At 45.6% G+C, this 15,404-nt stretch overlaps 1 protein-coding gene across 3 annotated transcripts in view; it reads left to right on the forward strand.

The window, feature by feature from the left end:
* The first annotated feature begins 3,066 nt into the window (after positions 1–3,066).
* The window catches only part of OGA (O-GlcNAcase), a 36,327-nt gene continuing 23,989 nt past the window's right edge, over positions 3,067–15,404 (forward strand). For 2 of the 3 annotated variants that reach the window (XR_011382306.1, XM_002718669.5), the window contains exons 1-6: positions 3,291–4,150; positions 7,063–7,114; positions 8,756–8,853; positions 10,649–10,779; positions 12,687–12,858; positions 15,301–15,399. Coding sequence is in view for 2 of the 3 variants with exons in the window: in XM_002718669.5 (XP_002718715.1) it covers positions 3,952–4,150; positions 7,063–7,114; positions 8,756–8,853; positions 10,649–10,779; positions 12,687–12,858; positions 15,301–15,399 (751 nt within the window). In the remaining variant the exon portion in view is untranslated. Of the gene's footprint in view, positions 3,193–3,290; positions 4,151–7,062; positions 7,115–8,755; positions 8,854–10,648; positions 10,780–12,686; positions 12,859–15,300; positions 15,400–15,404 lie in introns of those variants that run through there. The other variant, XM_008270388.4, reaches the window with a different exon arrangement.

Raw genomic sequence — 15,404 nt, forward strand, 5'->3', positions numbered from 1 at the left:
GCAAGAAGCTGAATGGGGAAGGAGGGTAGCCAGGACTCAAACCAGGCATCGTGATATGAATGTGTGTGTCCCGGTGGCAGCTTCAATGTGCCGCACCACGATGCCTGGCCCTCATGTACTTTCATATCCTTGAAGCCCATGTATGAAGAGCTTGGGATCTACTGTAACCCCAGCCGTCATTTCACAGAAGAGGAAACAGACGCAGAGGAGGGAGAGGACTTGTGAGTTTGTGGCAGGACTGAAAATAAACCCAACCCCCCCTCTCTGTCAAGGGTGGCCTTGGGCCACAGGAGAGATCTGGGGGTGGAGGATGGAGACTGCATGTCGTGCAGAATCTATGTGAGATGACACCATGACAGGCTGGCCTGCTCTCTGCTTTTCCTTGGGGCACTGCTCAGTGTGTAACCATGTGTTTATTTGGGTAATTAGTTGCCGTCTTCTCTAATACCCTCTGAGGGCCCTTTGAGTGCTTGGGCTAGGTTTGTTTTTCCCTTGCCATCCTAGCCTGGGTAGGGGGGCTGACAATAAAGAATGGTACCGGATAGATGAGCATGTGTATGTAACTGTGTCAGATATGGGGACAGTCTCCATTTTTAACAGTCTCCATTTTTAAATTTGTATTTCATTTGAAAGGCAGGAGAGAGAGAGCTCTTACCTGTTGATTTACTCTTCGAATGCCTGTGACAGCCAGGGCTGGGCCACGCTGAAGCCAGCCAGGACCTGGGAACCAGGAACTCAACCTGGGTGCCTCCTGTGGGTGGCAGGGAGCAGGAAGCTGAAACCAGGAGTGATCACAGTCACTCTGCTATTGGACGCCAGTGCCCCAAGCAGCTTCTTTCCCACTACATCAAATGTTCACCCTAACAGTCTGTTTTTAGAATAAGATCCTAGTTTAGGGGAAGTTGAAGTCTGAAGCTGAGAATTGTTAGTGAGGTGAGAAATGCTCACAACTTGGACACACAGATGAGAAAAAGCCAGTAGGTTGGCATTCACATCATCTTAGCTTGGCCATTGGTCAGATTCTCTCGAAACTGACCAAAACCCAGGTGGTGTTAGTTGCCCAAAAACCCAGGTGGTGTTAGCAGCTCCATCTCAAAACATTCTCCTTTCTTGCCTTGCACTATTTCCTACTCTCCTGGGTTTCCTCCCACCTCCCTGGCCATGCCTTCCCAGCCCTCCCTTGCAGATTCATCCTTTTTAACTTCAATTCTAAATTTCGGGCCACTCATACCTAATTTCATGGCTTTAAACACCACCTACGTGGTCAGCACTGTGGTGCAGAAGGTTAAGGTGTGCCTGTGACACGTCATCCTATATGGGCATCGGTTTGAGGCCTGGCTGCTCCACTTCTGATCCAGCTCCCTGCTAACGTGTCTGGGAAAGCAGCAGATGGCCCAGTGGTAAGACCCGGATGGAGTACAGGCTCTTGGTTTCAGCCTGGTCCAGCCCCAGCTGTTTTGGTCATTTGGGAAGTGAACCAGTGGATGGATGATCTCTCTGTCTCTCCCTTTCCATAACTTTGCTTTCAAAAAAAAAAATGGCATACACAGCATCTAAATGCAGAGGTTCCTAAGTTTATATCCTCATAACTCTCCTCTGAGCTCTAATAACACCTATATACCCAATCACCATTTGACACATTCAGGTGGACCTGGAGCACTTAAAGTTAACATGTTAAAAATGGAGCCTGGGTGCAGGTCATGTGGTGCAGTGGGTTAAGCCACCACTTTTGATACTGGCAGCCCATATCAGTTTGAGTTATTGTTTCCTTCAATTAGAATCTAAATTCTGAGGGCAAGGTACTGTAATATTTGTCAGGAGCCTAGTCAGCACTGATTGCTACTGTAGCAACAGGTGGTAGGAGGAGGCGTGGCATGGAGAGTGTGTAGCAGCTGTGTGTCAAGAACTCCTCTTCAAGTTGGAGAAGCACAGATCTGAGCCTTTGATCTTGTCTGAGCCACAGGACTGTGGAGAGCAGATGACACTGTGACTGCTGATTTGGTGGCAGTTTGAGGTGTGACACAAAGAGAGAAATGTCACAAAACCAAGGGTTAGCATCGACTGGAAGGACAGCTCCCAAGTCCCCCACAGGCCCACAATACCCAGTGGAGCTGCTTATGGCCCCAGCTGTCATCACAAAAGGTCCCCTAACAAAATGTTTGGTCTGTGCTTGCTGAGGTAGCACTAAAAATTGGAATGATACAGGGAAGATGAATATGGCTCCTGCAGAAGAGTGAGACTTTTGCGCAGTGTTCCATAAAAAATAAATAAAAGAAAAAATAAAAAATCCTGACCCCTCTCTCAATAATCCAGAACCCAAAATGAAGCAGCGGAGTGCCTAGAGCTGCAAGTCGGGCTAGCAGTAGAGGAGTCAAACATCAGATCAGGCCTGAGGTGGGCAATCCTAAGCCTGAATAACCGGAAGGGGAGGAAGGGGATGTTCATTCACAGATCCAGGTGCAGCTCCCAGCTCCTGCCTCCCCCCCCCCCCCCCCGCCCGGGCCAGCCCTGGGCTATTGCAGGCATTTGAGGAGTGAACCAGGGGATGGAAGATCTCTCAAAAAGTGAAAAGAAATGAATAAAAAATTTAAAAACAGCTATGTAACCGAATTTAAGGGTAAAGTGCATTACGGCAGGGAGCCTGGGATACCAAGACCATCTAGCGCTCAGGGAAGGCTTCCTCAGGAAATGGCGTTGGTGCTGAAACTCAAGGGATCTCATGGCCCCTCGCACACTCCCTTCCCGCCTCGGACTCCGCCGTCGCCTGCAGTGCTGCCTCCCCCCCCCCCCGCGTCCCCCCCGAAACTGGCTAACGTCTGCTCATCCTTTATGATCCAGCCAAGAAGAGAAGCTGTGGCCACCGCCTCGCCTCGGAGGAGTCAGTCACTAGCTCCTCTGAGCTGCCCAGCACTTGGGCACACAATGCGGAAACTGCTGTTCCCACCCCCGTACGGTGAGCTCACAGAGGCTCCGGAGCCCAGCAGGAGGCAAGCCCAGAGGGTGTCTGCTGCCTGCAGGGATGAACGAATGATTGCATTTTAAAAGGGGATTAGCGTCAGGGGGAGGGTGGGTGGCGGGAAATGGCTCAAGGCAGAGGGGTGAGCTGAGCTACTTGGAATGGTGTCTTCAAAGAACCGAGCCTGGGCCAGGGAGACGTAATGACCAGCCTATGAGAAACTCCACAAGAACTAGGTCAGTTCCTTCCTCTTTAAGAACTAGAGGCTTCATTTCCGCGCCTGCGCATTGAAGAGTAAACACCTCTCTTTTCACCTACCTCCCCTCTCCCAATTGCCCCAACCGGCTACAGCCTCCTCCCATACTCCCCTTCTACGGGTGAGGCAATGGTCTGTCCCACGGTGCCAGGCTAGGTCTGGAGGGTGGCAAGCATAAGTGGTATATTCCGCTGCCTTCATTACTTTGGGCGTTTTGCGTTTCTTCTGTTCTACTTCCCCCCTACGAATGAAAGTTAATGGGTTGGCCTCAAAGAAGGAGGGGGAGCCGGGCTGAGGGGACCGGTCTGAGCCGGTCTGTGGCGCAGGCGCAGTGCGGATAAACAGGAAGCGGGCGGTAGAGGCAGAGGTAGAGGAGACCTAGGGGCTTCCAGAAGAAACAGCGGAAGAGCTGAGATTACCGGGAGGGCAACGGAGGTTAACTGGAAGCCAGAAAACGAGCTTTGGCCCTCTGCTTCTAGGGAACAAGAGCCTGCCGCCTCGCTCTCTGCTTAGGCTTCCGGCTCTGCTTAGGCGGAGGCATTGGCTGACAAAGGGCTTGCGCCGGTGCCGCCGCCCTTCTCATCCGGGCATTCGGGCCCCTGCGGAGAGAGGGGGGAGGGGAAGGAGCAGGAGGGGCGCGCGCTTGCAGCCGAGGCCCTTTCCAGGGCTGCGGGCTTGCAGCCCAACCGACGGAGGCCGAAGAGGACCCTCAGAGGTCGCAGCGGCCGGGGGCAGGAGGATGGTGCAGAAGGACAGCCAGGCGACGCTGGAAGAGCGGGAGAGCGAGCTCAACTCCAACCCTGCCGCCTCCGCGGGGGCGTCGTTGGAGCCGCCAGCAGCTCCGGCCCCTGGAGAAGACAACCCAGCCGGGGCCGGGGGAGCGGCAGTGGCCGGGGCGGCCGGAGGGGCTCGGAGGTTCCTCTGTGGCGTGGTGGAAGGTGAGCGCTCCGCCCCGCCCTGCCTGTACCGCAGCAGGTCCTGGGGAGGGAGGCGGGGGGCTGGCGCTGCCTCGGGGGCCTCTGAGAGGCTGTTACGTCCGTAAGTCTGCAGCTTGGCCCTGTGGTGCGGGGGGAGAAGCGGTCTCTCCCCGTACGCCCTCCTCGGCGTCGAGTTCCCCTCTGGCTGCTAAGTAAAGCCTGACCCCACCCGTCTTGGGCTTGCAGCCAGGCCGGCTCCCGAGGAGGCGGCGGTAGGAGCCTGGTGTAGCCTCTTGAGTTAAACTTATTTGTAGCTTGGGATCTTATTCCGCAGCGTTTTCTGCGTTTGCAGGAAGAAACGTGTGGAGTGGCTGTGTCCGCACGCAGGCGTGGTGTGTCTGGAGGGAAGCGGGCACAGTCGGCTGGCACTGGGCCCTCTCTGTTTAGGACTTCTTTTTTTTTTTCTGGCCAGCACTCTCCTCCTGTGAAGACCCATTGCAGCCCGGAAAACCGCTCTCTTTCCCATTACTGCACTTTGCTCTCGAGGGATGACGCTGTGGCTTTGAGGATTGAGTCTAAGCGTCTGAGATGGAATTTGGATTTAGCGACTACAGAAGAGATGTAAATGCCCTTCCAGCCTCCTTCCTTCCCCTCGCGTTGAAGAGAAGGGGGAGCTTTTTGGGTAGAGAGGGAGAATTAGCGGAAAATGGCCGTGCCTGGGCCCAGGGGCTGCTGCTCTGCCCGCGCTCTGTAGGAGCGCCAGCTGCGTCCTGCCTCTGCCTCGAGTGTGGTGCACATCGCGTTTTCCATTTTGTTCGACCCAGGGCTTTTTAGTTGTCTGTTTATTATTAGCGCTCTCCTTCTGTATGGTAGGGTAATAGGAATAGAAAAGTTTGTCTTTATTAAAAACCAAAAGCACATGAAAAAGGGACGAAGGGTTGCCTTCTTGATGGACCACAGCAGCTTCTCCAGGGTCGTCACCAGTTGGATAGGTTCTTAAAAACGAGTGGTGATTAGGTTATTTTATACAAAGTTTAATTGTGGGGGAGAACAGAGTGGAAAACTATTTTGCTGGAGTCATTGTTTATAGTCTCATTGCTTTGTGCTATGTCTATGTTGGTGTATATATTTGGCTTAAATACAGGGAGATTTTGAAAAAACAATCTGTGTTTTGTTACCAAGGTCTTGGAGTGAGGATAGGGAAGGAATGCTAGAAGATAAAGAAATTTCAGGGCTGGGCACTGAGTGGGGAATTTGTTAGTCTGTTCTGCCGCCAGGAGTGAAAGGAGAAGCTTGATAGTGACTGACATTGGCCTGCTCTGAGCCGTATTACAAGGGGACTCTTCCTGTGTTGAAGCATAGATTTGTTTCTCTCCTTCCTGTCGTTCACCTCCTTTCCCCTGTATGTGTTCCTGGTAGCTGAGCCCCTGAGCCAAAACGGAGGTGTTTTCTTGGGAGAGAGGGTGCGACGGTACTCTCTGTTGGCACCGTTCCTGGAATGGATGAGGATAGGAAATACTGAAGTTCCCGCAGGATTCCTGCTCCTTCATCTTTCCCTTCCAACCCTTTGTTGGTTTTAACTCATGCGTTAACATCACTGCTTCCTTGATGATGCCAATCAACCACAACCACTAACCTGACTCTTTGCGCACAGTCAGGGATTGTGAAGATTGAGATATTCAAACTAGACACTTGAAACATGTTTCTCCTTTCTATACTGGCACAACTCTAAAAGGTTGTTTAATGCCTACTCCTTTAAGAGAAAAATAATAATGCCCAGTGCTGTTGTAAAGCTAAAGGCCTGTATAAATTTGACTTAATCAAGAATAATTTAAAATCACCAATAAGGAGGTAACATTGAATATGCAAAATACTTTTATTAACTGTCTTCATGGTACTTAGGAGAGAATGCCTTATCTCTTGCTGATGATTAGACTGAGACTAGTGGAAAGGAGAGGTTAGGCAGGCTGTAAGGTGTGTGGTGCAGCTATGATTAGCACACCAGGGAGCTCCAAATACCAAGTTGGTGTTTATACAACAACTGTAGGTCATGAGACTGCAAGTTTACTCTGGGGCAAGTCAGTCTTAAATTCTCATTTGTTCAAGCCTTGCTGGGGAATTAAAATTCTTGAATGTTTGCTGTTTGTGCTCTGCCACTGTCACATTTATTGTGACTGTAGCTTTAGGCATTTTTTTGATCCTTTAGATGATGTCAGGATTTTTATGAAAGGTGGTGATAAAGAAAGTCAACTACATTCTTTTCTAGTCCCTTTCATTCCTAGAGTAATTATTATTAATGGCAGTTTGAATTGCTTTGCTTCCTCTTCTCCATTGTAAGGTTCAGATACTCTAAAATTGGTTTTCATTGACGTGAAAAGAGAAACTAGTTTTGACTATTTAACATTTTTTAAAATTATACCTTTTTATTTTTTTTTTGAAATATTTTTATTTGAAAAGCAGACAGAGTGATACCTTCCATCTGCTGGTTACTGCCCAAATGCCCACAACAGCCAGGGCTGGGCCAGACTGAAGGCAGGAGCCCAGAACTCAATCTTGGTCTCCCATGTGGGTGGCAGGTACTCCTGGGGTATGCGTTAGCCAAGCCACATGCTTCAGTATGGGATGAGAGTGCCCCAAGTGGAATCCCAAGCTCCTTGCCAAACACCTGCCACAAGTTTAGCTGTGCTAAAATAAACTGTTATATAAGTAACGTATCATAATAGAAAATTTAGCTAAACCAACAGGAAAAATAGTAACCTTTTAGTATCACCATCAAAAGTGAAGAAACTTTAATGTTTTATTAAATATCCTTCAGATTTTGTTGTCTTTTTATAAAATAGACTTGAGTTGTATGTTTTATAACCTGCTTTTCTCAAAAAACCTTACAACATATTTGAAACTTGAAAATAACTTCATTCTTACTTTGAATCTAGGATTTTATGGAAGACCATGGGTTATGGAACAGAGAAAAGAACTCTTCAGAAGGTAAATTTTTATTATTTCAAGAAGATTTTTTTTCTTTAAAGATTCATTTATTTAGGCTGGCGCTGCGGCTCACTAGGCTAATCCTCTGCATGCGGTGCCGGCACCCCAGGTTCTAGTCCCAGTTGGGGCACCGGATTCTGTCCCGGTTGCTCCTCTTCCAGTCCAGCTCTCTGCTGTGGCCCGGGAGTGCAGTGGAGGATGGCCCAGGTGCTTGGGCCCTGCACCTGCATGGGAGACCAGGAGAAGCACCTGGCTCCTGCCTTCTGATCGGTGCAGCACGCTGGCCACAACGCACCGGCCATAGCGGCCATTGGGGCATGAACCAACGGGAAAAAGGAATACCTTTCTTTCTCTCTCTCACACTAACTCTGCCTGTCAGAAAAAAAAAAAAATTATTTATTTATTTGAAAGGCAAAGTTAGAGAGGGAGAGACAGAGATCTTCCATTGCTGGTTCACTCCCCAAATGGCCACAGTGGTCTGAGCTGGGCTGCTCTGAAGCTAGGAACCAGGAGCTTCTTCCAGGTCTCCCATGTGGGTGGCAGGGGCCCAAGTATTTGGGCCATTTTCTACTGCTTTTCCCAGACACTTTAGTAGGGAGCAGATTGGAAGTGAAGCAGCTGGGACTCTTAGGACTCGAACTGATGCTCAGATGGAATGCTGGCGTTGCTAGTGGCACCCTTACCCACTGTGCTACAATGCTGGCTCTGAGAGAAGACTTTTTTTTTAAGGTTTTATTTATATATTTATTTGAAAGGCAGAGTTACAGAGAGGCAGAGGCAGAAAGAAAGAAGTCTCCAAGCACTTGGGCCATCTTCTGCTGCTCTCCCAGGGCATAGCAGAGAGCTGGATTGGAAGTGGAGCCCATACGGGATGCCGGTGCTGCAGGCGGTGGCTTTACTGCTATGCCGCAGCACTGGCCCTAGGAAGACTTAAATCTTTTTAATATTTACTCTTGTTTGAAGAAGTACACTGAATAGCCAAGGTACAGTTTAATAATTTCCCAGTTGCTAAAGGTGTTTTTATTTATTTGAATGAGTTACAGAGAGAAGGAGAGGCAGCAGAGAGAGAGAGAGATTGAGATCTTCCATCCACTGGTTCACTCCCTAAATGGCTGAAATGACCCTGGGCCAGGCCAAAGCCAGGAGTCTGGAACTTCATCCAGGTCTCCCAGATGGCTGCAGGGCCCCAAGGACTTGGGTTATCTTCCGTTGCTTTCCCAGGCACATTAACAGGGAACTGGATTGGAAATGGAGCAACTGGGGCTCGAACCAGTGCTTACATGAGATTCCAGCATTGCAAGCACCAGCTTAACCCACTGGTCCCTGCTGAAGATGTTTACCATGGCTCTATACTATTTCAGCTAAGCCCAGTGGTTTTCAGATTTTTTCTGGGGAAATGGAATATAGGCGTTGAACTTCTCTCATCTTTCCCAGATCTGTTTTTTTATTTGAGACCTTAACATGTTGCTTACCTTAATAATATTTAGTCTTTTAAAAACCCTGATTACAAAAAGGTTAAAGCTACTGTCCTAGAATTTTATTAACTTTGTCTGAGGTGTAAATACTTTAAGAAAAAGAAAAAATTGAGACAATTTATAAATATTCCCCATTTACATATATGTCATTTTCTTTTACCTTAAGGCTCCAGAAATGGGAATTAAATACGTACTTGTATGCCCCAAAAGATGACTACAAACATAGGATGTTTTGGCGAGAGATGTATTCAGTGGAGGAAGCTGGTAATTTTTTCTTTTTAATCCATAAATTTCAGAATATGTGAATAAAACATCTATTTTACATGTAGTTGCACAAGAATTATACTAAGTATTTTATTTTCACTTTGTAGGTATTTTCCTTTTCTTCTGTCAGGTAGCTGTTCAGTTTGTGTGAATTAGTATAGTTTAAAGAGCGGTGCTAACAAGGTCATGGCACAAGGGTGACTCATGGGTGTGCCATCTGACTCTACCTGTTGTGTGGTCATGGACTCTACTTTTCTGCCAGTGATCCAGTCAAGTGGGCCACTGGACAAAGAGGTACTAAAACCTGGCTAGACCTAGGGCGTGGGAAGTGAAGCACCTGCTTGAGTGCAAGTTTTAAGGGGCTCAAAAATTTAAAAAAAGATCCAGTAATCAAGATAAATAATGTTTTATGCAATTAAAAAGTAATGCAGGAAGTTAATGATGGACAGAATGCCAAAATTTTAAATGAAGACAAAATCATTATTTATGATTTTTCTTTTTATGGCTTGGTCTAAGCATTGTTACTGATCCTGTCTTTATTTAAAATATACCTCACCCTATTCTAGTGAAGTGGATAACTGCAGCAAAGTATTTTTGTGTGTATTCTTAGGTTGAGTTAGTTCCATAAAATTGATAAGCAAATCAATAGTATATGACAAAACCTCCTTATGAATTAGATAGGTGGTGCTTTGCTTTGAGGAGTTAAGTGAATGGGGAAACATTTTCATGGTTGAGATGAGTTAGTATACACATGTAACTAACAAGATACTTGGTTACAGAGTCTAGCCTAGGCACTAAAGGTAGAAAGTTTTGTGGCATTATGAAAAAGCAATTAAAACTCTGCCTTTTTCCATATAATAGTATTGTTTACAATTATAAGTTAAGTGTACCTTCATCTTATTTTCTTGTTGTACTGGTAATGAAATGTATTGTGATCAGTAATCAATATATATAGTCAAATGAAGATACCACTGAAAGTTATTCAAAGATTTAATCACGTATGGAGTAGTACAGTAGTAAGTAATGTTTAAATATGTTTAGGAAAATTGTTTATTATGTTTTTAAAGCTTAAAATCTATAATGAATGCTTTTCCTATAGATGTAAAGATGAGGAATTAGGACTTTTTTTTTTTTTTAAAGATTTACTTATTTGAAAGAGTTACAGAGATGAGGAAAGACAGGCTTTCCCTCTACTGGTTCACTCCCAGGCATATTAGCAGGGAGCTGGATCAGAGGTAGTCAGAGGTAGAACAGCTGGGACTTCTGGTCCAGGGATTAAGAAAGCATTTTCTCTTTCACATTATAAAGTAACTTTATGTAGATGTATTTGGTTAATAATTTCAGTTGTTCAGAGACAGGAAAAAGAGCATTTATACCTTTACAATGCTATAGGAAATTGATGGTCTGTGTTCAGTAAGAGAGTTAACAATTCAGTATTTTTGAGAAATGACAATGAAAGGAAGGTAATTATTGATTTGATTTGTTTCCCAAAAAGAATTAGAAAGTATTTGGAATGAAAAAGAAGGGCCTCTTACTTTCAGTTGGTTCAAGATGAATCAAAGATGTAAAAATTACTGTTTTTTTCCTCTTGCTATGACATTAAATCATTTCTGACTTCTGTCATTTTGTATGGCCTATTGTCATGTTGAATATTGGCAGTTTTGTAAAATTTAAGGGACTTTTCCTTTCTTATAAGTTGGGAGAAATGATCTCTTCAGTTGAAAAGTGGAAGTTTGAAAGTTTTTTTTTTTTTTTTTTTCCTCTGCTCTGTAAAAACTTGGACTGTGTTCTTTAGAACAACTTATGACTCTCATCTCTGCTGCGCGGGAATATGAGATAGAATTCATCTATGCTATCTCACCTGGATTAGATATCACCTTTTCTAACCCCAAGGAAGTATCTACATTGAAGCGCAAACTGGACCAGGTAACTCCTTTTAAATGATTTTTCCTCACTAGAGTACTTGAAACTAAGTCTTCTGAGTTTCTTTTATGATACTAAAATGAAATCAGATTCATAGTGTTTCTGTGAGAATTTTGTTCTTTAATGCTCCTGGTAGAGGAGTTTTTTTTTTTTAAAGTTTTTTTTTTTTTAAAGTTTTTTTTTTTTTTTTTTTTTTGACAGGCAGAGTGGACAGTGGGAGAGAGAGACAGAGAGAAAGGTCTTCCTTTGCCGTTGGTTCACCCTCCAATGGCCGCCGCGGCCGGCGCGCTGCGGCCGGCGCACCACGCTGATCCGATGGCAGGAGCCAGGAGCCAGGTGCTTTTCCTGGTCTCCCATGGGGTGCAGGGCCCAAGCACCTGGGCCATCCTCCACTGCACTCCCTGGCCACAGCAGAGGGCTGGCCTGGAAGAGGGGCAACCGGGACAGAATCCGGCGCCCCGACCGGGACTAGAACCCGGTGTGCCGGCGCCGCTAGGTGGAGGATTAGCCTAGTGAGCCGCGGCGCCGGCCTAAAGATTTATTTGAGAGCTAGTGTTACAGAAAGATCTTCCATCTGCTGGTTCACTCCCTAGCTGGCTGCAATGCACAGAGCTGAGCCGATCTGAAGCTTCTTCCTGGTCTCCCACAGGAGTGCAGGGGCCCAAGTGCTTGGGCCATCTTCCACTGCTTTCCCAGGCCATCAGCAGAGAGCTGGATCAGAAGAGGGGCAGCCAGGACATGGGAGGCACATATGGGATGCTGGTGCCTTAGGAGGAAGCTATGCCTATGTCCACCCCACCCCAAGGAATATTTTTAGAAGAAAGACAAAAGAGCTTTACCCAGAGGTACAGAGATAGATACATATTGAGACACTATATACACCATTGGGTGTTTGACTGAATTTGTGGATGAGGTGAGAGAAACAAAGGATTTTGCCTGTTAGACATCAGTTCCCTTCGTTACATGGTCCAGAAATGTAATTTGGTCTGGAAATGGCTAATTTACAGGAATGAAAAATAGATTGTACATGAAATCTGTTTATGAACTTGATTTGAATCTCAGTTTTACTTAGATAAAACCTATACATCTTTTTTGGTCAATTATAGGGATCCCATTTTTTAAAATGATTTATTTATTTATTTGAAAGAGTTACACAGAAGGAGAGGCAGAGAGAGAGAGAGAGGTCTTCCATCTGCTGGTTCACTCCCCAGTTGGCCACAATGGCTGGAACTGGACCAATCCAAAGCCAGGAGCATAGGTCTTCCTATGCAGATGCAGGGGCCCAGAGACTTGGACCATCTTCTGCTTTTCCTGGCCATAGCAGAGAGCTAGATCGGAAGTGAAGCAGCCAGGACTTGAACTGGCACTCATATGGATGCCAACTCTGTAGGCTGCGGCTTTACTTGCTACTCCGCAGTGCCAGCCCCAAGGATCCCATTTTCCTATTGTTTTTTAAAATTGCTGGCTTTTATGTATACATGTTTTGTTTCTGTAGGCAAATATTTATATTGTGGCATTGAAATGGCTGTTAAATGTTATAGCAGTTACAATGTTCAGGATGATGTTTAAGGGATTATTTCCCTATTTGATCAGTATTACCATTGTGTTCTTTCTGATTCATTCCTACTCAGGTTTATTTGCAAAGATATTAATCAGAATCAGTGTTTTGTGTTCCCCATGTCTTGAGTTTACTTATTCATATTTCCTTGTTTTTCTGACTGTTGGGTCTTCTCCATTAGCAGCCAAGGAGGTAGAAAGATAGGCCACATTTTCTCCTATTGAAAATGTAAAAATAATAGGTCAGTCTTTGAACATTTTGAGGAAAATGTTTGGCATTAAGTAAATAACTTTATTTGGAATTTTTTTTATCCTAAGATGAGCAAATAAGCATCTTGTTTTTCTTTTATTAGGTTTCTCAGTTTGGGTGCAGGTCGTTCGCCTTGCTTTTTGATGATATTGACCATAATATGTGTGCAGCAGACAAAGAGGTGTTCAGTTCTTTTGCTCATGCCCAGGTCTCCATCACAAATGAAATTTATCAGTACCTAGGAGAGCCAGAAACTTTCCTCTTCTGTCCCACAGGTATAGTATGTAACAGCTTCATATTAAACTAGTTTCCTTGACTTTCAGAAGAACAGGTATAAGCCCTATTGTACCCCCTTCTTGGTGCATAAAAACAGAACTTTTTAGGAGACATTTCTCGTGTTGTTAAATTGGAGAAATTTTAGGAACTCATAACTGACAGCTGATTAGGCAAAAGAATTCATGTATTTTTTAGTACTGGAAGTATATAAACATGTTATCAAAACTAAAGGAAGCATATTATTATCAGTAATGAAAATGGGAAAAAACAAATTTACGTTTTTTATGTAGTCACTTATTTTCTTCTACTTGTTCATTCTTTCTGCACACACATGTCTGTCCTTTTCATTCCTCCCACTCCCATCTGGGCTGTTATTTTCAGAGTCAGTCTAGAAAGATTTAATAATTTTTCCTCTTTTCCTTCTCCAATTCCTCCCATTAAAATGATTTAGTCTCTTTTATGATTTAATTTATAGGAATTCCTTGTTTGTTAAGGACAAGATAAATGAGTTTATGAGATTATAGACTGAATTACTTGTATGTCTGAGTATTGTGAGCTATGAGCCTTATTTTAGTAGTCTGATACTATGGATACCCAGTGTTCAATAAGATCATGTTGGAAATTAATTCAGCCTAAATTATGATTTAAGTTGCAGTTGGATACTGATATCTATTGGCATAATCTTGTGTTAGTTTTTTTTTTTTTTTTTTTTTTTTTTTTTTTTTTTTTTTTTTTTGACAGGCAGAGTGGACAGTGAGAGAGAGAGACAGAGAGAAAGGTCTTCCTTTGCCATTAGTTCACCCTCCAATGGTCGCCGTGGCCGGCGCGCTGCGGCCGATGCACTGCGCTGATCCAAAGGCAGGAGCCAGGTGCTTTTCCTGGTCTCCCATGCGGGTGCAGGGCCCAAGGACTTGGGCCAGCCTCCACTGCACTCCCGGGCCATAGCAGAGAGCTGGCCTGGAAGAGGGGCAACCGGGACAGAATCCAGCGCCCCGACCAGGACTAGAACCCGGTGTGCCGGTGCCAAAAGCGGAGGATTAGCCTAATGAGCCACGGCGCCAGCCTTGTGTTAGTTTTGTTATGCTGTATGTTCATTGTTTTTGGCCCCTGACTATAATTGAGAAGAATGGACAGTTCAGACATTTAAAAAAAATATGGATCATAGAGTTGGATGTATACTGCTGTTAGAAGAAGAATATCAGATTTTATGAATTGACTTTTTTTTAAAGATTTATTTATTTATTTGAAAGAGTTACACAAAGAGAGGAGAGGCAGAGAGAGAGGTCTTCCATCTGATGGTTCACTCCCCAGTTGGCCGCAACGGCTGGAGCTGTGCCGATCTGAGCCAGGAGCTTCTTCTGAGTCTCACACATGGATGCAGGGGCCCAAGGACTTGGGCCATCTTCTACTGCTTTCCCAGGCCATAGCAGGGAGCTAGATCGGAAGAGGAGCAGCTGGGACTAGAACCGGTGCCCATATGGAATGCCGGCGCTTCAGGCCAGGGCATTAACCTGCTGTGCCACAGCGCTGGCCCCATGAATTGACTTTTTTTTTTTTTTTTTTTTTTGATAGGCAGAGTGGACAGTGAGAGAGAGAGAAAGGTCTTCCTTTGCCGTTGGTTCACCCTCCAATGGCTGGCGCGCTGTGGCTGGTGCACCGCGCTGATCCGATGGCAGGAGCCAGGTGCTTCTCCTGGTCTCCCATGGGGTGCAGGGCCCAAGCACCTGGGCCATCCTCCACTGCACTCCCGGGCCATAGCAGAGAGCTGGCCTGGAAGAGGGGCAACCAGAACAGAATCCGGCGCCCCGACCGGGACTAGAACCCGGTGTGCCGGCGCCGCTAGGCGGAGGATTAGCCTAGTGAGCCGCGGCGCCGGCCTATGAATTGACTTTTAAATTAAGTTGCCATTGAGTTTATTTCCTTTTAGGTATGATATAGAGCCCCCCCCCTTTTTTTTTTTTTTTTTTTTAATATTTACTTATTTACTTGAAAGGCAGAGTTAAAGCAAGAGAGAGAGAGGGAGATTGAGGGAGAGAGAGAGCTTCTATCCACTCGTTCACCCCTTAAATGGCCGCAGTGGCTGGAGGTTGGTCGACCTGAAGCCGGAAGTCAGGAGTCAGGAGATTCTTCCCATTTTCCCACGTGGTTGCACAGGAACTTGGGCCATCTTCCCTCCCTGCTTTCCCAGGCACATTAGCAGAGAACTGGATTAGAAGTGGAGCAACCTGTATAGGATGTGGCACTGCAGGCCATGGCTTAACCTGCTGTGCCACAGTGCTGCCCCAATGTGGAGCCTTTTTTCATTTAAGTCTAGCACCATCCTGACACATGCCTTTTATCATTTGGATTAAAGCTTTTAGGTTTGGTAGCCATTTTTCCCCCATTTGAAAACCTATGACCATTTCACTTCTGATTGTTTAATTTTTTCCCCCTATATACAGAGTACTGTGGCACTTTCTGTTACCCAAATGTATCTCAGTCTCCTTATTTAAGGACTGTGGGTGAAAAGCTTCTACCAGGAATTGAGGTGCTTTGGACAGGTAAG

This window comes from Oryctolagus cuniculus, chromosome 15 (genome assembly GCF_964237555.1).
Source record: "Oryctolagus cuniculus chromosome 15, mOryCun1.1, whole genome shotgun sequence".
In the NCBI taxonomy this organism is placed as follows: Eukaryota; Metazoa; Chordata; class Mammalia; order Lagomorpha; family Leporidae; genus Oryctolagus; species Oryctolagus cuniculus.